Here is a 23,747-nt window from a genome sequence, read left to right on the forward strand (position 1 = left end):
TGGAGTTGGTGTCAGTCTATGTTATCAGTACGTCTCCTCTTCTTCTGTGGAGTAGCGTTCCAAAGTTTGAATGGACCACAGTCTGCTTACCTGCTCACCAGCTGACACTGACATGGATTGCCCCTAGTTTAGGACTGTATGAGCAGTCACACAATCTTTATACATACCTGCTTTCATTTCTTTGGGATAAATATTTGCAACGAGATGCTGGGTAGTGCGGCAAAGTTTACCGTTAGCATCTCAGTTTCCCCTCTCTGTGTATTGTAGCTGGATCATTCTGTATTTCAGCACCACTGTTAGAGGTGCTTCTGGCTCTGGTCATCACCTGGTTCTGTCACTCATTTTGACTTCATTTATGGCCTGTCTCAGTGAAGTTTTGACTTTGTTTCCTCCTGATGAGTGAATGTTACTATCTTTGTATATTTCTTGGCTGTTCATAAAGCTTTTTTTGTGATGTATTGTTCAAATACAGTTTTGCCCATTAAAAACACCAGACTGTTGCTTTTTAGTATATAGATTTGTAAGAATTTTTATATGTTCTGAATAGAAATAAAACTTTTTATCAGATGTCATGTATCTTCTAGTCTTTGGGTTGCTGTTTATTTTCTTTATAGTATCTCTAAAAGGAGCTTTAATATTTCAGAAAGATTTATTTATATTTTATGTCTACATGCATGCTTTGCTTGCATGTAAATATATATGCACTGTGTGCTTGGTGCCCTTAGAGGCCAGAAGAGGACATAGAATCCTCTGGAACTGGAGTGACAGACAGTTGTCAGCCACTATGTGGTTCCTGGGAACCAAACCCAGGTCCTCTGCAAGAGCAGCAGCACTCTTAACCACTGAGTTATTTCTCTAGTCCATTTTTAATTTCAAAGCTTTCTATTTTTGTCATTTTTATTACAGTTTGTGTTTATTTTAGTTAGAAGGAAAATTTGCCTAACTCAGTGTCTTAAAGATAGAAGTTTGGTAATCTTTATTTTTATAGAGACCTGTGATTTACTGCAAGCTAATTTTTGCATGCTCTGAAAAGTAATGGCCAAGTTATTTTTCCCTAATAGAGAACCATTTGTTTAAATGACTGTCATTTCCCTGTTGAGTTATTTGTGACTTTGAGGACATTGTTATCATTTATAGCTATCTTTTGTTTCTCAGTAAGAGTTTGAGCCTGACTATGAGCTCAGTTATACATGTGTAACTGACTTTGAGCTCAGTTATACATGTGTAAGTCATTTTGTATTCTCACTGTAAGTGTGTATGTCAGGAGGCTATGGGGACAACCAAGGGAACTGCTCTTCAAGGACAGTTGCAGCTGCCAAGTTATTTATTAGTGGGTAAAAGGATGGCAACAGCAATGTCTTATATTTACAAGGGAAGAAAAGTGCCGGTAGCAGTCTATGGTTATCCTTAGGAAAGTACATTAGCGTGTGGTAAGAGTAAGTGTGGGCTGGGTGTGCTCATAGGCTAGAAGAATCAGAAGAGAATCTACAGCCAGTACTTATTTTTGTGAGAAGGAACGATAAAGGAATATACACAAAATAAAGTGGCTTTGGGAGCTGAGTTTGCATTTTAACAGATGTTATTGAAGGTGGAAGAGAAAGCTTATGGCCATTAAGAAATGAAAAAATAAGAAGGGCTAGGGAGGTCGCTCAGGGCTGGAGCTTAATCCCTAGAACCTACATAAAAGCCTGTGTGATGGTACTTATGACTTCAGCCCTGGGGAGGTGGACAGAAGCTGACCTCTGGGGCTTGGAGGGTTTGTAAGTCCAAGGCCTAGGATAGACCTTGTCTCAGAACGCAAGCTGGCAGGCTGCAAAAGTGACTCAGTGTGGGTAAGGTATTGCCAAACCTGACAACCCAGGTTTGATTCCCAGAACTTGCATGATAGGAAAGAACCAATTATCTTCTGATGTCAATACACAGACTGTAGCACAAGAGTACCCTGCCCCCCAGACTCATATACTCACATAATAAATAATAAATACCTTTTCAGAAATTTAAAAATGATTTTAGAAGGTTTTATTATTCCCTTATTAAAATAAAATGTTAGCAGATTTTTCAGACATAATGGCATGAACTAACTAAACCATTTTTCTATTTTTCACACACACACAGACACACACACACACAAACACACATACTTGATAGAGATAAAGTATGGATATGAAACTTAGATTTACACAGATCTTTACAGGCTAGAATCATGAGTTACCATGAATTACAGGCTAGAATCATGAATACCATAATGAAAACGTTTTAATTAAAAATGATACCATATCAGGTTCTACAGTGAGATTGAGAAAATTGGTAAGAGAACTGAGAAATTTTAATTAAGTCAGTGCTAATATATACATAATTACCTTGCCAACCAAGAACTGGAGAATAAGGTGGTGCTTGTAGATGCAGGAAAATCTTAGTACTGATCTCATTGGAGCCTCTTCTTGGGTATCACATGGGCTTGGAGAGTCAGAGAGGACTGTCAGGTGTGAACAGTGTGAGGACACATGAACTTGGAGGTCAGAGGACTGTCCTAAATGCCAGATGTGAACAGTGTGAGGACATTGGACTTGGAGAGTCAGAGAGGATTGTCCTAAATGCCAGGTGTGAACAGTGTGAGGACGTGTCAGTAGTCTGTATTTATAGGACTGCCATGTGAAAAAACCTAATTTTGTTTTGGACAAAAAGGAAGACATTTTTAATAATAGCCGGAACATTTCAAGCTGGAATGGGCTGACCTGTGACCTTGAGAGATAGATCTTCCAGGGACACCATTCATGTGAGGTTGAGCTTTACAGACCAGTCCTTTAAACTTAAAAACAACAACAACAACAACAACAGCAACAAAACAAACACAAAACCAAGCCAAAACAACAAAACTCTTTTGCTCACTTAGATAACGACGCATAGTCAATGTCATCAGGTAATCATGACCTAGACTTTGGTAATAAGTACCTTGTGTTTACAGAGCACTTAAGAACTTTCAGATGCTTCCATGACTCTGACTACATGTAAGCTTCACAGGAATTTTATGAGCTGGGCAACATTATTATTTTATAATTAATAGGCAGCTGTAGCTTAATGAATGAATTCTGGATTCCAACTGTCTGTGTTCAGATCTTGCTATGTCAACTGCTGTGTGACATGTGTAAACTTGAGAGTATATTCTTTCCCTCATGTGTGACTTAATAATTGTGACTACAGTATAGGGTTTTTTAGTTAAGATGTGATAGTATGCTTGAAAATACACTTAGAGTATTATAGCATGCTTCAGACAGTACCTGGTGCACACTGGACAGTGAAGGTTCATTTACCTGACATGTTTTTAAGCTGTGACTTGCTCAGGTTGACATCAGTGTGCAGCTGGGAAGTTACTGAGAGTTTTGTTGAACTGAGCAAAAGCTAAATAGAAAATGGAGTAAAAAATTTGGTAGATAGATTAATTTTAATTTTTCTGGAACAGAAATAGTTTGGTAAATGAACCAGTCAGACTGTTGTGAAACTCTTGACTTTAGACTTTGGAAGAGCTGAAGTTTGCAAATATTTACTGATATTCATGCATTCCATACATAATTCCACAGGAAAGCCCTTTCTACAGCATGTTGTAATAGAAGATAACCACATTTTCCAAAAGATTTATAGTGCTTGATAGCGTTTAAAGGAAATAACTTCAGTTTCTGTTGGCATTCCTGTGACTTGCTATGTGCAAACATTGTGAGCTTCTGATTTCAGGAGTAAATGGGCCACACTTCAGGCATGGCCTGTGAGAAAAGTCAATGACTGTTGTTCATAATATTGAAATAGCAAAGAATGTTCACGCTGGAATTTTGTTCTAGTTTTAAATAAGCTCCTTTTCAGTTAAGTTTTGTCCCACATGATTGTATTATGTGTTTTGAGAATAGCCCCATTGCCTTTCATTGCTGATAAGATCTTACGGTAAGTACATTCCTTAGGGGAGGACGCATTTGTTGGTTTCTAAGCATCTTAAGGCCAGGCATCTTGCCTTCCATACAAGGGAGTTTGTGAAATTGTCAACTGTGAATCCTTACTTTATAAAGTGAAGGGCATCACTAGATTGACTCTTAAAACAGTCCCTTAGAGGCTAGGTAAATGGCTTAGTTGGTATAATACATTATGACTTCTGCCATTATTGTACAGCTTTGTCACGTGTTGCTTTGTAGGTAAGCAACTTTGCTGTTAGCTGTATTAAGGAACAGTATCTATAGTCTCAGTTCCCTCAGGAGATTGTGATCTTTTGCAGGGCTTGTGTTTTTAATCCATATTTGTATTTGTGGTAGTTAGATACAGCAATAAATGGTGCTCATTCTATTTGAATTATTAAACAATGTTTTGGAAAGTTTAACACACTCACTTCCCAAGTGCAGGCTCATCTTTTGTATTCTTCACTGGCTTTTGGTTCGCTTCTGTGATGGGCTGCTGTGGCTGTCCATGGAATTTTTAGGTATTCATAGAGATAGGACAGGATTATTTTGATTACTGTAGTTGCCTGCCTTCCTTCCTTCCTTCTTTCCTTCCTTCCTTCCTTCCTTCCTTCCTTCCTTCCTTCCTTCCTTCTTTCCTTCCTTCCTTCCTCCCTCTCTCCCTCCTTCCCTCCCTCCCTTTCTCTCTCTGTCTCTCTCTCTCTTTCTTTCTTTCTCTCAAGTTGTTTTATAGCTTTCTAGATAAAGCCTTATTAGAAAATTGAGAAAGTTTATCTTTTTATTTAGCATAATTGTTAAAAAGCTTAAAATATGTTTGTAAAAATTTTTAAAAATATAAATTTACAATGTCAATGTGATATTTTTAAATTTTATTTTTAGGTGTTTGGTATACATATGATATATGCTTGTATGCATATGCATGTAGGTGTGTGCGCACGTGCGAGTGTGCATGCACAAGCATGCACCATATACTAATGTTAATGTCAGGTATCATCCATCACACTATACTTTTTTTGTTTGTTTGCTTTTCCTTTTTCTTTGAGACATTGAGCCAGTCTCGCACTGGATTGCTGATTTGGCTAGAATGGCTGACCAATAAGCTCCAGGGATTCTCCTGTCTCTTCTCCTGGCCCCAAGCACACATCTGTTGTTCCCAACTTTTACATGCGTAGCAAGCTAAGCACTTTACCTCCTAAGCCATGTCTCCAGCCCTGTATTTCTGAACTCTGTATTTCTAAAGCCATGCTTTGTAATCCATGCCTGTTAGGAGTTCAGGAAAGTACAGTGCTGTGGGGCAAGGGTCGCATGTCTTTGCTTTTTTCAAGAGTATTGTTGGTACGCATTAGCAGCTCTGTATGTTGGCTGGGATGTTTGTGTTGCCATTTTGTTTTATACAGTATGTTGATGAATTATTGTAGGTGCTGGAGAAATTCAGCTTCATATAAAATTTTTGAAACAAAATTCTGGAGAGATCCATGATTTATGACTTGTATAGATTGAATCTAGAGAGGTTATGCTGTATTGCCTTAGTAAAGACCTCAGTCAGAGTTACTTCAGTGGGGCTGGGGAGACAACTCAGAGCATTTGTTCTTTCTGTGGACTTGAGTTTAGTTCACAGCACCCACACAGTGGCTTGTAACTGTCTCTAACCTGAGTTCCCAGGGGATCTCATGACATTCCCTGATATCTATGGGTACCAGGCATGTGGAGCATGGAGCATGGACATACGTGTAGGCAAGACATTCATGCACGTAAAATAAATATATCTAAATTTTTTTTAAATTACCGAGGCTAATGCATTTTTTTTTGTTTAGTTTTTGTTGGTAATCCTCACCCCCATCCCCACCCGTACTGCCATCTCCACAGCTTTCCATGCTGTGATAGAGTCAAGAAAAACAAAGCTACATTGACAGGAACTAGCTGGGCAGTGAGGCTGACTCACTAGGTCAGTGATTTGGTTTTCTATTCACAATGTCTTAGGAAAATAGCCATTGTTACACACTGCCATTAGAAGCCGCAGCACAGCTGGAATTGATAAATGTAAAATCTTCAGACATCAAGGATTCGATAAGCACCAAAGACCCTCATCTCTGAAGAAGAATTAAGGAAAGGAATTGACAGACTTGAGAAAAAAACCAGCAAGGGGAGTAGAAGATGCAGAAAAGCTGTTCAACCGAGGGGTGAGTTTTAAGGCCAGAGAAAAAGACACACAGAGCTAAGGGGTCAAGTAACAGGCTATCCCCTCAGACCCAGCCGCTGCCACAGGGAGCAGCACAGCCCATTCTTGCCAAGCATCTTCAGGAGTTCAGGGCTTTGTCCTTCCATGCCAGTGTGGCTCTGTCTCCGGCTGCTGAGGGCAGGCTTCCTCTTACTGCCTGGTCTAAGCACAAAGGTGGCATAATGCATTGAATTATCATACAACTAGAGACATTTTAGCTATCTTAATCGTTACTTTTCAAAATTTGTCTCAGGATTAAAGCACTGGCAACTTTATTTCCCACCCTACTGGTACCCAACAAAATTTCCAACAAGAGGCCCTGTGAGATGGCTCAGCTGAGAAAAGTGCTTGCTACCAAGCCTCCTAGTCTGAGTCCAATCCCCAGGACCTGCACGGTAGAAAGAGAGAACTGACTCCCACAGGTTATTCTCTGATGTCCATAGTCCCACTGTGATAAGTGGGGTACATGCATATGAATAAATGGGATTTTAAAAAGTAAAGTGCCAAAATAAAGACTTGTTACATTGAAGATATAGTAGTATTATATACACTGTACAACAGAAAGTTGGGAAATACTTATATGTAAGTTAAGAGTTTGTCCATGCCAACTCTGGTTTTATTTATATGTTTGTGTAGGGGGATGCACATGTATGAAAGTGTGCATGTTCATATCTGCACATATGGAAGCTATAGGTCAGCCTCAAGAGCATAGTTCAGGAGCCACCCACCTTGTTTTTTGAGACAGTCTCTCACTGGAACTTGGGACCTCGGATCTGCCTGTCACCACCGTTGCAGTGCTGGATGACTACAAGCACACACCCCGTGCAGCTGGGGTTTTTATGTGGGTTTCATGCTTGGGTAGGACAAGTACTTTACCAGCGGAGCCACAACCCAGCTTCTGCTCTACATTTAAGTGATTCATACTGATTGATATTCCCAGTGATAGCAAAGCTGAGTTTAAATGGATGCTGTCTGAAGTAGCTATACCTTCACTGAGGCAGGGAGACAGTAAACTCATACCCTGTCCGTCAAGCTTTGTGGTTGATGCTGAGTTTGCTTTAGGAAACTATCCATGTTGGGAAATATTAAAGTCTTTGTGCAATGTTCATATACCATAAGTTGCCAGTGGTAGATATGTTAAAAATACTGCATTAAGGTTTGATCTTTAGAATTAATAAATTTTTGCTCCAAAGAATGTATGTGGTATATAAATATATAAAAGAGATTGAGAAGAATTTGAACAAAATAACTATAGAGTTGAAGTCTGTTAACTGGAGTATAAATTAGAGACAGAATATAGGGTACAAAAGCCCTTTGGGGAAGCTTTCTTTTTCCTTTCCAGCAACTTGCAGTTGGAAACTAGTAAGATAGTTTTTAAAAATAAAGCTTTATTGTACTTAGTAGTATATGAAATAATACCAGGCTGCTTCAGTTTAACTTTTGGAGAAACTTGCTTACTTGTTCATAATAAGCAGATTCCACAAAAGTCCATTTCGTATCCTTAAAACTCTTTAGCACTTTATAATAATACCAGTGAAGCAAAGCTACGTTAGCAACCTCGGCCTCAGAGTGTGGTGGAGTCAGTAGAGCTGAGGAATCACTTCAGCTTTTCTTCTTACCTGAGGAGGATAGTTGCTTGTAGGAACACAACCAGAGGATGTTGTTTTGAGACCATGGAAATCAACCAGGACACTTGGTTGCTGGATGCTATTTTCTTGGTAGCATATCATTTATTAATTGGACATAGACAGATGAGTTCTCATTTCTCTCTAACTTTGTGGCGCTGTGCCTTGTGCTTTCTAATGCATGTTGAGCTTGAGGCTCCCACACTAACATAGCATGAGACAAGTAGCTTTACCTCCAAGTCTCACTTTTCTCTGTGAAATGCACAGGTTGAGAGTTTCTGTAGTGTGTGGGGCAGTGGGGCTGTTTGGGTACTGAGCAAGGTGGAGCTCACCTGACAGGCGGTGAGGCCCGGCTGATGTGCGAGCTGACCGGAGCAGCGGCTCTTCCCTGGCCTTGCTCTCTGTGCAGCGTTGTTTGACCCCTCCTGTCTTGTGGACTCAAGTGTGTTTCCTTGGCTCTCGCCCTTATTTAATGTTGAGCTAATGCTGACAAATTTTCTTGACAGACCTTGGTTTGTTTGCTTGTCATTTTGTTTTTCATAGACCACGTGACAGGTTTAGAAAACCTTGCAGCCTTATTGATTTGGTCTGAATGTCACTCTGGAACTTAAAAGCTGTATGATCTCTGCAGGTTAATTAATCTAATAATGTTCCTATCTGTTTAATGACCAACAATGGTGCTGATATGAGGAGGTTAGACTATATAGAATAAATGCTAGCTGTTATGTATGAGGCCGGCCTTTCATTGCTAACTTAATTTGTCTGGTCTTCTGATGAGTGACCAGCACATTTGTATATCACGTTTGGTACTTGTTATGTAAAGTACATCTTACTTGGTATACAAGCCACCAAACACAACATCTTTATTAGCATAATAGTAGGGATGGGATGTAAGTAATACCATTGCATAATAAACACAGCGTACATATTGAAATGTATATGAGGTTGCTTAGAGTTACTGAGTGAATTGTGTTTAAAACAGCTGTGTGGTGTGAGAATTTTGAGATACCATGGTTGAGTTTAGGGCACATTAAAGGAATTACAGATAGTTGTGAGCCAGTGAGTGCTGGAAGCAGAACCTTGGTCCTCTGACAGAGCAGACAGTGCCCTTGACCGCTAAATTATCTCTCCATCCTCCAAGGTTACTTTGATTCACTCTCTGCCATTCACTGTTCTCAGATTGCTGGGTTGTGATGGCATTATGCTCCAGTGTTGAGGATTGGGTCTAATGTTTTCATTCAGTAGAGAATCAGCTTGTCCAAATGCTGAAGGTCCTTGTCTCAGTTTTTTTTTTTTTTTGTTTGTTTGATCAGTAAAGATGTCAGAGGCTAATGGTCAGGCAAAGGGAGATGGGGTGGGATCTTTAGATTTTCTCAGGCTAGGAACTGAGAAGAAGGGAGACAGAGAATCTCCATGATTCAGGGGAGAAGGATGGGACTCAGGAGCTACAGGAGAGAAAGCCAACCAGTCATGTGAAAATTCGGGTGGGTGGCCACTTCCTGGACTGGGACTGGGACTAGGGTAGCAGGGGAAGGTTTAGGAGTGCCCAGCCTTTGAAGTAGCCAAGACATTTTAAAATTAGCTGGTGTGTGTGTGTGTGTGTGTGTATGTCTGCGTGTGTGTGTGTGTCTGTGTGTGTGTCTGTGTGTGTCTGTGTCTTTCATTCTCCAATCCAGATAGCTCCTGTGTGGGTGCACTCGTGTGATCCTCTAGGAGCCAAAGCCACTGTAGCCCAAACTCACTGCTACACTCCAGTTTGAACCAGGGACCAATACATATATACTTCAAAGCATGGCAGTACAGTTCTCCATACTTAGCTGGCACTAGGCTGTTTGTTTCAGTTTTGGTGTAGTTTGGCTTTTACATACCATTTTTAAAAGAATAGAAAAATACAATATTTGGTTGAAAGTAAGTTTTCCAAACTGTCTGAAATTGCTTCCTTTTGGAGTAAACAGTCTATGAATCACCTTACATTCCTTTTATCTTGTATCTGTAGCTTGAGTGGTGGTACAGGCCTTTTATCCCAGTACTGAGAGGCTAAGGCAGGAGGATCATGAGTTCAAGAGCAGCCTGGCCTATAGTAATGAGTTAGGTCAGCAAGGCTCTGTTGTGAGACGTGGCTCAAACAGCGCCAGCAACACCCTGCAAACAAACTCTGCTCTAGCTGCATTATTGTCTGTGAATCCTTACAGGGTCATTGTATTGACTACACCTTACATGTTTATTTTCTGAATGTCCTAGCTGTAGGAAGGGAGTAAATGGAGTAGATTCAATAGCATCTTCCCGTAAATGTGAAAATTAATTGTAAAGGTAGTTGATTCACTGTCAATCAAGAGTATAGCATCTTTAGGAGTGGTTACTTTGTACATTAGGTGTCAGTTTTGCACCTTTTTATTAACTTTTGTGTTTATCCTAAAACCCATAGCTTAAAAAATAATAGAAAGGCATAGTTGCTGTCCCAAAAATAATATGTGTAAGTTGTTCTTGCCATCCTTAAAACACCAGTAGTCTCCTTTTTGCATAAACGACTGATACTGTGTGAGATTAGAAGGCTATTGGAATCAAAAATATAACTGTAAAGACAGATAGGTGAAAAGGCTGGGCACGAGAGGACATTTCTGTAACCTAGCATTCGGGAGCTGAGACAGGAGGATTGCATTTCATATTTGTTTCTACGGAAAGTATTGTAAGGACCAGTGCCTTTGGGGTATCTGTAATAAGATAGTTGTGGCATACATGAGCAAATGTGAGGTGATTACAGACATGGTGTGGAAGCAGACAGTCTGGATTTCAGTCCTGCGCCCTAGCTTATAATTCCAGTATGACCTGAATTGTTTAATCTTGCCACATCAGTCTCCTGGTGTGAAAAGTCGACCTAATCATAAGCCTACCATAGCAGGTTGTTGTGGAGAGTGAGCTCATGTGTGTTGAATGCCTACCTAGTGCAGTGTCTTTCGGGTAGTAATATCTCAGTAAACAACTTCCAGAACATCCACAGATAAGGAGCTGTTGCAGACTACTCTTGCACCGTCTATTAGACAGTCGTCCTGCTGGAAAAGGAGTTAAGGTATAATCTGACTTTGTCAGCAACAGTAGGCGAGGCAAAGGGAGTGAAGTGACTCATCTCTTGTCTTGGGTGTAAGTATCATAAACACCGTCTGTTGGCAACATGTCATTCAACTCTGCACTCAATGGTGGGAATTACATTCATATTCAACAGTTAGTAATTATGTTCCTCATGAGTAGGAATGGTGTTTAAATATTATGACATCACTCTGTTTCCTTTTTCTCTGTGAGTCACTGTATGAAGTGGGGGAGTTGCTAGTCTAATTTTGAGGTTTCTGAGAGTCAGTTGTGATTCGGTTTTGTCTTAACAAGTAAGGGACAGAATATCCTCCATTGACATGGGTTTGCAAAAGGCTCCTTCTTTCAGCTTCTCTTAGATGAACTGACCCACAGAGTGACTAAACAGCCAGGCACTCCAAGCCTTCCTACAGGCCAGGTGTCTTCCTCAACAGGGAGGGAGAGAGCATAGAGAGCAGGTGCTAGAGACAGAGCGACAAAGGGAGCCAGCCAGCCTGGCTCTGATCTGATGCTTTAGATCCTTGACTTTAAACATCCTCTTCCCTGAAAGGTGGAGAGAGGGGAGTGTGGGAGAAGGTTCCAGGTGTTGCCCTAGCTGAAGACTTTCCTCTGGGCCTGAAGGATGACAGAAACCTTGGAGCGCACGGAGCCTTGTGGTAGAGAGAGTGAGACTGAGAAGAACTGTGTGGGAGCAAGGCATGGAGGAAGTAGGTGGAACATAAATATAGCAGACAGGGCGCAGGTACCTATCTTTCCCAGATGCTCTACCTGCCTTCGGATGGGTGTGAATAATCAGAAGTTCTGCTTTAAAGAAACAGATGAGACTGGCTATGTCTGAACTTTAGAGTCCATAGAAATATAAGTGCCAGCTACAAGCAGAATTTTAAAATTGAGTAAATATGTAAGAAAAAACAGAAATACACATTTGTTAGTGGAAAAAATGTATGAGACATAATAGATTCCAGAGTCTAGGATGGAATCTATTGTTCACCTTTTTTTCACCGAGATAACAGTAGAAGAGACATGTAAGCAAATGCCAATAAAATTCAGTGTTACCAGATATAGAAATCTAGAGATCAAAAGCACTAGCCAGTCATCTTCAGGACAACAGGCCATGTAAAGCTGAGTAGCCGATAGCTGGTTTTGATTTAGTTGAGTCAGGGGTGGGGTGGGGTGGAGATTTTCTCTTATGCGTCCTTGTTAGCAATTGTTTTTTTAGACTTTAAGAAATTATTTTGTTTCTCCCTAGATACTAGCAAGCAAGTTCTAGAGCACTTTCAGAAGTTGTTAGAGCTGTAACATTTTTATAGAGTGTTGAATATCTACCCAATGCTAGGTGCTCTGTGTTTCGGGTACTGGCCAGTGTACCCTGTTCTCACTAATCTTAAGCACGCGTGCTTAAAGACAACTCATCTGTTACAAACTGTTAATCTTTTTATTCATACCACACAGAGAGTTGTGGAGACTGGGTAAGGCTGTCTGAAGCAGCAGCTGAGGGCTGACTGGAAAGAAATGTTTTTGAGCAATAATGTGATAAATATAAAAGAAGCAGAAGCTGCAGCCTGCTTTTTGCCCTCAGGGCCCTGGCCGTGCTGCCGAGCTCACTGCTGGGGAAGCGGGGAGACCGTGGGCCCTGGCCTCCGCCATCTGCTTGCCTTTAGCATCCGAACTCCTAATGGAAATTTGTTTGAAGATGTGCATTCTGTAAATTTAATGAAAAATATTTAAAACCGTTTAAAGCGTGACATAATGGGAATGTTGATAATAATATTGGCAGTAATGTAAATATTTTGAATGCAGTGGTAAAGCATTTACTGATAATTAAAAGATAATATTAAAGCATTTAGGCTTATTTCTTTGGTGTGCTTCTATTACATGAGCTATTGTGTCTTAACCTAGAGGGCTGTGGAATGTGTATGGAAACATGGAGCTGTCTGGGAGGGCGCCTAGCTGTTCTGAAGACTTAGGGTTTATGACACCGGCCCTTTCATATAGCCAGCCTTCCCTGGCTTTCCTACCTTTCCCGTGGTTACGTGTACTATTTTTATAATTTCAACTTTGATTAGAATCTTTTGTTGTTGTTCCAAAGTGAACATAACAGAGAGGGCAGAAAGCCAAGTGATTTTTAAAGATTAACATATGAGCTGAGGAAGAAAGGAGGAGATAAGAGTTTTTCCTGAGCTTGCACAATTCTTGGACACATTGTGTAATTTGGAGCTGACCGTCCAGAGATGGGGAGGTGGGACTGCACTGGTGTGGGACCTGCCAGTGATGGGGAGTGGGGGGCAGGAGGATTCCTGCTGGTGCCCTTGCTGGAGGTAGGTCTGGATGCTATTTCAGAGTAAGCCAGTTGAGACAGCACTGAGCCACCAGTAGTCTGTCAGTGATTCCTGGGGTCCTTTGTCTTGGTTTCTTTACTTTGTGCTTTGAATGTGGTCTGTTTAGTTCTAATTGAGCATCCCCGCTTTGGATTCAGAGCCTGCAGAATACATGTTGACATTTTGAACACTGGGTGATTACACTAAAGTCTTAGCATGTAAACAGTGCAGTACCACCTCCCCATCTCCCATGTTGGCAGCTAGGCCATCATAGTGGTGCAGTGTGCAGCATGGAAATTAGCAGATAGAATGAGCCAGAGCTCACTGCCTCTGCCTCTTCCTGTTGGCTGCTAAGCCCCTCGGTCCTCTACCTGTGGGCTTTAGACAGTAGATATGCACTACTGCCACCATGTACTGGCAGGTAGAAAGAGTCAAGTGCAGCATTTTTAAAGGATGCCTCTGGTTTATTTGAACAGAAAAGAGAACATAAAATATACAGGGTAGTTAGTGGGTTTGACTAAGTGAAGACCCATGCCGAGCTCTGGTTCCTAGTGCCAAGCCCTGGTTCCTAGCGCCGAGCTGTAGTTCCTAGTGCTGAGCTCTGGTTCCTAGTGCCGAGCCCTGGTTCCTAACACCGAGCCCTGGTTCCTAGCACCCACACTGGGCAGCTCACAAGCTACTCCAGCTCTAGGGGGACCTGACACTGTCTTTGGACTCTGTGGACATGTTTGTTTACACAAATACACATGCATAAATGAAAATAATAATAAAATATGTATATGTACAAAGCATGACATTTGTGTATACTATAGAGTAATTTTAGTATTATTAGTTGCTTGTAAGAAGACTTTGTAATGAGTTTGTAATGAGTTTTGTATGTATGTCCGTTAAGGTTTATTTTGGATACCAACAACGTATTCTGAATATTAATAGGCAACACAGTTTTGTGTAACCACAGTAATGGTGTCTTCTTAGGTACTGTGATGAAGTACATAGAGGAATATCCTAATTTTATAGGTGTCAAGGTCACATGAGTTAGCTTTCTCATGTGCCATTAAGGTTCATGCCATGTTCCTTTGTATTTTACTCCATATATGGACTGTAGCTTTTGTACTATTTTCCTGTTGGGAAGGTTCTAGTAGTCTGTCTCTCTTTCTGGTGCTGTGATGCAAACTTTTACAGTATCACACCTATGGTAGGTACCCTAGAGATTCCTTGGATATGATGAACCATGAAAGCATTTGTAGTCCCCATTGTAATGCAGACGGCTTGCCCTCTGGGCAGCTATATATGTGACACAAGGAAATGTTCATTGCCTCTTGTGATTTCTTAGATCCTGTATTTCCTTCTGTTTTGATTCTGTAGACAGAAAGTTATTCTATACTTGCTTTAAAAGATAAGGAATATTTTGTTTAGGGCTATTAAAACCAGTGCCAAGATTATCACTATGGCCAAGAGAATTCAGATCAAGCTCACTTCCAAATATAATGAAGAGTTATACTGAGTAATGAGTCACAGGAGTGGGGCTGTGTCAGTGACTAGACAATGACCACGAGACAGCTATAACAGGATTCTTGCTGAAGGCAGGCCAGGATGAGGAGCTATCTATCTAGGTGAGAGATCTGCACCAAAATGAGTTTGCATGACTCTTCCTACAGTTAGGCTAGAGAGCTCGAGACTAGGGCCAAAGTTCAGGACTTCCTGGAAGAGGAAGTTAAGTCTTGATTATAGTTTGACCAAGAGGCTGCCAGTGGCTTTTGCTATTTTGTTTTGTATTGTTTTTCTGTACTGTATTCTCAAGTTGCTGGTCAAAGAAGCATATAGAGGTAGCAAACTTTGAATTCTTATATATTTATGTTGCTGAAACAAAAACAAATTGCCACATGGCTTAAAAAATGCAGATTTATTCTCTTACAGTTCTGGAAGTGAAAAGCCTGAAATCCGCTAACTGGTCAGTAAGGTTGCTTCCTTCTGGAGTCCTCCGAGGAGATTATGTGTCCTTTCATCTCCCTTTGGGGCTGCTGCTCTCCAGCCTCTTGCCTCCAACTACTTCTGGCTGGCTGTTCTCCTGCTAGTCAGGATTTCTGTGATGGAACTGGGCCCACCTGTCCAGTTCTGATTTCTCTCCTCATGATCCTTGCCAATCACAAGAGTGACCCTTTGCACTATGCGCTGATTTCCCAGGCTATAGCGACTGGGCTGTGACCATCACAGTGACTTGGTGGGAAAACATTTTTCAGTGTATCTCAGCTTGTTACTTTGCAATATCTAAAAGCATATTTATTTTTTTCTCCTTTGTGGCATCTAATTCCAAGTTCGAGACAGTCTTTCTTAGGATTTTGAAAAGTGTGTCTCTTGTAGCTGATGAGAATCTTGGTACCAGTCTGACTCCCATTCCTTAGGGTATGGCTTGACCTTCTCCTCTTCCTCTTGTGCTTCTCAGATCTATTGTTTTATTATCCCTGTCCTCAGTGGAGCGTGAACTTAGTTCATGTCTGTCTAGCTCAGTGTATTTACTGTTTCTAGACACACAAAAAGTAACAGGGTTGTTGATTAATGCAAAGTATTTTCCAAATTATAGGCTCTTGCTTATTTAAATAAACAAAAATAATAAGGAAAAGCAGATAAAAGAATAAAGTTTTCATTACAAGTATATGGTTTATTAAAATTTTTGAAATGTGGGCTAGCAAAATGCCTCAGTGGTTAAAGGTACTCGCCTTTATCCAGGTCCAGCTGGATGACCTAAATTCAATCCTTGGAACCCATATGATGGGAGAAGAGAACCAGCTCTCACAGGTTGCCCTCTGGCCTTCACACTGGTGCTGCTGTGGTGTATATGCTTCCCTTCTTCCCCAAAAGTATAATAAACTCTTCTTTTTAAAGTTCCCAGGAGCTCTGTCTAACCATGTGTTTATAGTATGAATCAGGACCTGGCATTTTAATTAATTTTAAAAAATTAAAAATTAAAATTTGTGCCAAAATATAAAATATACTTGAAAAGTATTTCTTCTTCAATTTAATTTGCATGTGTGTGTGTGTTCCATGACAACTCTTGTTGAAAGTCTTAAGAATGTGGCTAATTCGTGCTGTCAGAGTGGCATGTGAGGTCGCTTGTGTAAAGCCCCTGTTTGCTGTGAGATGGAATGTTGGGTGTAGGCTGCTATGGCTCCTCGTTGGGATTCATCATTCAGCCTGAAAGACGTGTTTTTTTCTCTCAATAAATATCATCTTTGTTTGAGTATCCATAGTCCAAGTAACCACAGTGAGGCCTTCTTCCATTTGGAAAAAGAAAGAGTGCGTCTCAAGCTTCTTTTCTTGAGCCTGTTTCACAGTTTAAGTAGAGCTGCGCCGTCTTTTCTTTCTGTCAGCTGCAGAATGTCTGAGGTACCACCTAACACTCTCACTCAGGAGTGAGACCTTGGAGTGGATAGTGTTCTATGAGGACTGAGACAGCTGCCACCTTTCAAGGCCAGCCTGATTATCTAACCAAGGGTAATGTGCTTTAAAGTTGATTCTGTTTTCTATACTTACTGCTTACCTCTCTAAGTATTCACAAGGAAAAGACAATCTGCTCTCAATGTTTTATGGGATTGAATTTGAAATTTAGAAATGTTGTAATGTGTGTTTTTAAAGAATGTGGTTCAAGTAGATACTTATTCTTAAAAGTTTGGGGGGATTTAAATGATTTAGACATCAAATTATGTCACATTTTAAAATGCTTCTGAAAAATTCTGTAGTTGTCATTTTCTTCCATAACTTTGTGCCTACAGATATTTTCCCATAAACTTGAGTATTAAACTAATGTATTAGCAAAGTAAGGGGGCTGTTTAAAAGAGTCATTTCCCATCTTCCTCCATGGTCTTATTTTTAAGGACAGGGAATTCTTCTTTACGGACATCTTTTTAACAGCCATGCTGAATTGTACTTAAATCATGTAACATTTTGGCAATGATTTTTTCCAAAGAAACTTATTTTTAAGGATTTCTGATGAAAGTGGAACATTGAGTTATAGTGTAAATAGTGTGGTAGCACCCTGTTTGAATGTTTATTTCCTGATGGCACCTGTATAAGCACTGAGGAGCAGAGGTGGCATTGAACAGTTGTTGCCCAAACTTCTGCATACTTGGACAGACACTAGGTGGCTTTTGGTATTTTTGTTTGTTTGTTTTGTTGTTTTGTGATCATAGTTTTAGGGTAAATTATTCTCACAGTGGAGGTTTTAAATAAGCAATCTAGTGTGTGCTGAAGGCTTATCAACTAAGCCAGGAGAGCAGGAAACACATGTTAAGCAGATTTACTATGCTACAGATGACTCCATGCAATGTGAGTTACTGATGTCTGCAAATTCAGCAGTAGAAAAGCTAGTGTTCCCTTATTGTCTCTTAAAAGAAGCATATTTGGCCATAATTTACAAGGTTAGTTGGGCCTTTAATCTACTTTCTTTCTAGAATACATTCATTAATTTTAATAAAATTGTCTCTCCAGAGAGAGACAGACGGATAGAGCATCTGTAAGGGAGTTCTTAAAGCTTATTTATTTGCTGGAGTAAACTGTTTTGTATTTATTCCAGAATGATCGCTATTAGACAGTTGGGTTTTCCTGGTAGTTCTTTAGCCTGGTAGTGATCTGAGAAAAGGTTCGTAAAGAGCGGCTTGGATTATTGACATTGCAGTTCCCACCCACATTGTTTCCTCTTCTTTCTTTTACTCTTTGAAACTATTCCCTCTCATGTCAGAAATCTGTTTGCAGTCCTAGGAGTGGTAGGGGACTAAAGGGCCACTGTAGAAGATACCCTAGGAAAACATGTCCGTTGGTTTGGAAGGAAGTGTTCAGCAGCTCTGGCTACAATCCAGGAGCTTAGTAGGTCTTCAGCTTCCCAGCTTGAATTTAATTTCTGTGCACTCGCTTTCTTCCTCTTCAGTAGAGGCATGAGTGTATTGCTTCAAAGCTGAGTGGCAGAGGGGTAATAGGGGGATGGTGTGCGTTTTTATCCTAGACTTTCCTGTGTACTAGTTCACTGTAAGCATCTGATGAACAACTGGTGTGTGGTTATTCTGTAGAACCATTCTACTTACTTACTTCACACCTGCACTGAAAGAGTGCTTATTAATGTTTCATACTCTGAGAAATGTGAAACACTCCCCACCCCCACCCTATGAAGGCGTGTCTCCTGAAGTGGACACAGGTGAGGATGTTTTGCTAAAGTAGGCCCGTAAAAGGATGAGGGATAAAGGATTCTCAGTGAAGGATTCAGTAACCACACATGGATTGGTTTGCCTTACATTGCTTACCTGAGCTCCGTTTATCATGACTCCATAGAGAGAAACACACCAGAAAGCTGCTGGCGGTGCTCTAGTGGCTTCTTGTGGCTTCCGCAGATGGGCCGATTGGCAGAGTGATTGCAGCTGATACAGACTCATGTAGAGTTTTGCTAAGACAGACTCACGTGCTAAGGCAAGATAAGTGGCCAGGCAAGACCCAGGGAGGACACGATGTTTGGAGGGAGTATAAGTGAGACTCCATGGACTGTGACAGGGGCCTGCTGCCATAGCTAGGTTTAAAGTCTTTGCTGATCTTCACTTCATTGAGAGAGGCACAGCAAAGAACTTCTGGTCGCTCGCACTGACTCGTGCCAATTCTGCTGAGACCTGGCTGTATCTGCTGGGTCGTGCCACCACTGTTGATTCATTTTTTCTATCCCGACACTACTGAACTGGACTGCTGGTATATTCTTGAAGTGTTTGCTAGTGGATTGAGCTGCTGCTGCTGACTCCTGTGAACTGAGCTGCTGGTTTCCTGACAAAGCAGATGGGGTTTGCTCCAAGGAAAAATTTCTAAACAGATCAACTTCCACTGTATCCTAATAACCTTTCTTTCCCACTACCTCTGGTGGGCAGTGGCTGGAGGAGAGCGTAAGGCATTTAAGAATGGTTATTAAAATTAGGGTTGAGAAAAAGTTAAGCTTACAACCCACTTTGCTATTTTTTAAACTAATAAAAGTAACTTGTACTTGTTCACTGACCTAATGCCTGGAGGTGGAGTGCTGGGTAAAGGGTGTGTCTTTGTAAGACTTCTGACGCTACTGTCCAACGACTACTTTCCAGGAACCTTTGGTACTCTTGTATGTTTAGTCGTAGCATCCTGAGCTGCAAGTGACCTGTCTCTAGTGCTTCAGTCAGCACGTTGGTTGCTGTTCAGTGTAAGTGGATACAAAGTGATTTTTATTTTACAACTTTGATTTTTGTAATATCAAGGCTGATTTTTTTTCTCTGTAGTTTGTTTTGTTAGTTTAGATTTTAATTGTATGTGCCTGAGTATTTTGCCTGCATGTATGGATGAGCACCGTGTGTGTCTGCTGCCCAGGGAGGTCAGAAGAGGGGTCTGAAACTGGAGTTACAGACTGTTGAGCAAGGATGTTCAGGCTGCGAACTGAATCCAGGTTCTCTGCAAGACCAGCAAGTGTTCCTAACCACTAGACCATCTCTTCAACCCCATGAATTTAGATTTTTGGGGGAGGGGGTAAAGCTATGCACCAATGTAATGGTGCAGCAGTGTAGAATACCTGCCTTGGATACAGTTGGCTGACTCTTCAGTTGGAATAACCATTCAGAGTCAACTTGACTGATTTGTTCTGTTTCCTTCCATGTGCTAGGGAGCATGCCATAACAGTGCTTCCTACTCCTTCAGTTTGAGAGGATTTTGTTTCTGCTGGGGTGAGTGAGGGTTTGGTTCACGATCAGGCGCTCACCTCTGCACACACAGCCCTTCAGCAGTCCCTATATTTAACTCCACTCCTATCTCCCTAATACATCACTGTCTTCAGTGTGCACTAGTCAGTTCTCCTATCACTGTGAGAAAAATGCCCCTGATAAACAACTTCAGTCTGTTTTGTATCTCAGTCTCTGCTTGGCTGCGTGTTGCAAGGTAGAACCTCATGGTTGATGTTGGAGCAGAGAGAGAAAAGCAGGCCTAGGGACCTGTTAATTCATCAGGGGATTAATCCTTGGGTGAGGTTAATGTCCTCATTATCCATTCACCTCATTGTATGCTCAGCTAGGGACCAAGCTCTCAGCACGTCTCTGATGGACAAATCATAGCCAAACCATGATGGGAGGGGTTTCAAAAGTCCCTAAATTGTCATGGAAATGGGGTTTGAGGGCAAAGTAGATATGTGTGTTCCATCTGCACCCTTTTGTGTGTTTTGAGTCATTTTTATGAGGCATGGTTAAAGAGGAGGGCTCTCCAGTCAGGACTGTCTGTCTTGATCTTGAGCTTTACTTTTCACTAGCTTTGTCATTGAGCTATCTGTCTGACATTGCTAAACCTCATGTATCATGGTTATGATTGGTGCAGGGTTAAGAATGGCACTATGGCACTTGTCCGGCAGTGCTGTGCGCATTTGTGGCAAGGCCTGTTAGAGAACTCAGCGTAGCACGCTTTGCTGTCTGCCAACACTCAGCACACTGGAGCTGCTGTGTTAATTTTGCTCTTGTGAGTTTCTTGTTCCTAATGTTTGCCCATGCCCTGGCTTTTTATTTGGACAGTGTTGCCTTTTGGTAATGCCTTTTCCACAGTCTCTGATTTGGATTTGACATTTATTTTTATTATGAACCTTGGAATCTATTTCTCTCCCCTCCAACCGTCCATCCATCCATCCATCCATCCATCCACCCATCTGTCATCTGTCCACCTACCTATCTGTTCCTGTGAACACAGATCAAAGCCAGCATGTGGAGAAAAAATATTTATTTGGCTTATATTTTCATGTCACAGTTCATCAGTGAGGGAGGTGAGGGCAGGAATTGAAGCAGAGACCAGGGAGGAGTGCTGCTTACTGACTTTCTCTCTGTAGCTAGTTCAGCTTTCGTTCTTATACAACCCAGGACCGCCTGTCTAGGGGTAGCACTGCCCACAGTGGACTGGTCCCTCCAGTATCAATCATTAGTTAAGAAATTGCTGCAGAGATATGTGAACTGATCAGATGGAGACTTTTCTCAATTGAGATTTCCTCTTTAGGTTATCTGTAGTTCATGCCAAATTGACAAGACAACAACAACAACAACAACAAAAACCACCTAATTGGCATACTCCCCAACTTATTTTGGGTCAGAATGTTTTATCACAGTGATAGAGAGCAAACTAGGACAACTCATACATATCTTATTTTTAAGCAAACATAAAATAATGTTCCCTGTGGTCCTTTCAACATCCTTAGTGTTATTTATCCTTTCTTCCTCTCTCTCTCCCTTCATTGTCCAGCTTCCCTCTTCCCAGTTAAATCCTTAGGTATCTGAAAACCTAAGCACTTAGCATTTCAGTTTCTACTTCCTATTCTATCAAATTTTTAATTCAAAGTATAACTGCGAGGCCTTTCTATGCCTGGCCCAGCTCCTCAGTTAATAACATGGAGACCTTTTAGTAATTCTGAAAGCCTAGGCTTTATAACTCAGGCTTGTTTTGAACTTATTCTTAATTTAAATTAACCTTTTTATACAAATCTACTTTCTGCCACGTGGTTCGTTACCTCGCCTCAGTCCCAGCACCTGATTCTTTCTGTGTCTTGCTAGCTAATTTTCTCGCCTCTGATTCTCTCCCAAAGTTCCTATCTGTGCTGGATGCCCCGCCTATCCTTTGCCTAACTATTGGCCATTCAACTCTTTATTAAACCAATCAGAAGGTGCCTTAGGCAGGTGAGCAAGCGAAACATCTTCACACAGTGTACAAAAAGATTTTCCCAACATAAAGTTGATCCTTGAGTGCTGTATCCATTACTTTCCATGTCACTGTGACCAAATATTCTATGTAACAGACACAGCCAAGGAAAGACATGGTTATTTTGGCTTATGGTTTCAGAGGAATGGCTGGGAAGGCAGGGCGATAGGAACTGTTGCAGAGTCCTCTCAAATGATGCTAAACCAGCAAGCAGAGAGAAGTGCCAGGCTGGGCTCTATAATCAAGGCCTTCCTCCGTCCCCTAGACCCCCACCTGCCCGTCAAGGTTCTATGTCCCAAGGGTTCTACAGTCTCCCAAAACAGCACAACCAGCTCAAGACCAGATGCTTAAACATGAAGCACACCTTGGGAGGTGTGTGTATGTGAGGTGGGGGGGGCACATCTCACGGAAATTAAGACCACAACAAGGGCTTAGATTTGTGACGCCCATGCTGTATTAATGAATTTACATTCTTTGACTTTATGCATAGTATTGACATGATGAATAGGTCAGTATTCTAAAGCTGCACCTAAATCATCATTTTGATTTTATTACTTTTTCGTTGGAGGCCATATTGCTTTTATGTTCTATTAGTTTTATGATTAACTTTATTATTCTCAGGATAACAGCCCATCTAAATTTGATCTCTCCACAGATACGGACCAGGATGTAGCACTCAAACTTGCTCAGGAACGAGCTGAAATAGTTGCTAAATATGACAGAGTGAGTATCTATATTTACTCTTTTAAGTGTGTGTATTAAAACATTCATATAAATAGAAAGGGGCTTGCTTTTTGGAGAGCTGAAATCACAGGAAGTTTGTTCTGTGTGTGAGAACACAGAGTTCAACTTTTTCCCTCTGAGTATCCTCCCTCCCTCCCTCCCTCCCCCCCTCCCTGCCCTCCCTCCCTCCCTCCCTCCCTTCCTCCCTCCCTCCTTCCTTTTTGCTCCCCACACCCCACTTTGCTGCTTTTTACCATGTGGGTCCACTCCCACTTCTGTGTCTGTGCACTGGCTGTTTCCTTCCGGCAGTTCTTACTTGTGTCTTGGATTTTCCAAGACCTCATTGCCCACCTCTTTGACATGGTTCCTCAGATGCTCCTTTCTGAATGTGACCTGCAGCTGCTCTCTTTCTCGTGTTACCCAGTGACACTCTTTTATCATCATCCAAATACCAGTTGCTTCAGTGTTTTGATATATGGTGCTTGTTATCTACTCTTCTAGAATAGAAACTCTTTGGGTTATGAAATTTTGTTTCATTTATTCCTCTAAATACCTGGAACAATCTTTGACTCATAGCAGCTACTTAAAAAATACTTTTGTATGTAAATATACAGAACTAAATAATCTTATATGAATACTTTATTTGTGGTCTGTGAATGTTTCATATAAATTCAGTTTTAACTAACATTTTACCCATAAGTCATAATGAGATTTACTTTCAATTTTCTAATATTTTGTTCTTTGAGACTCTCATACACGCATACCATGTATTCATACATGCATACCATGTATTCATACATGCATACCATGTATTCATACATGCATACCATGTATTCATACATGCACACCATGTATTCATATACGCAAACCATATATTCATACACGCACACCATATATTCATACACGCACACCATATATTCATACACGCATACCATGTATTCATACACACACACCATGTATTCATATACGCACACCATATATTCATACACGCACACCATGATTCATAACGCATACCATTATTCATACACGCATACCGTGTACTTTGATCATATTCACTCCTGTTCCTCCCAGCTCCTCCAGAGCCACTCTGCACCTCTTTTTGCTGCTCTCAACTAGCTTCCCTCCCACC

General features: G+C 41.1%; 1 protein-coding gene across 2 annotated transcripts in view; it reads left to right on the forward strand.

The window, feature by feature from the left end:
• The window catches only part of Usp6nl (USP6 N-terminal like), a 125,226-nt gene that overhangs the window by 43,608 nt on the left and 57,871 nt on the right, over nucleotides 1-23,747 (forward strand). For both annotated transcript variants that reach the window (XM_028764881.1, XM_028764882.1), the window contains exon 3: nucleotides 22,551-22,618. In XM_028764881.1, the coding sequence (XP_028620714.1) occupies nucleotides 22,551-22,618 (68 nt within the window). The remainder of the gene's footprint in view (nucleotides 1-22,550; nucleotides 22,619-23,747) is intronic.

Source organism: Grammomys surdaster, unplaced genomic scaffold (genome assembly GCF_004785775.1).
Source record: "Grammomys surdaster isolate TR1022 unplaced genomic scaffold, NIH_TR_1.0 146, whole genome shotgun sequence".
NCBI lineage: Eukaryota > Metazoa > Chordata > Mammalia > Rodentia > Muridae > Grammomys > Grammomys surdaster.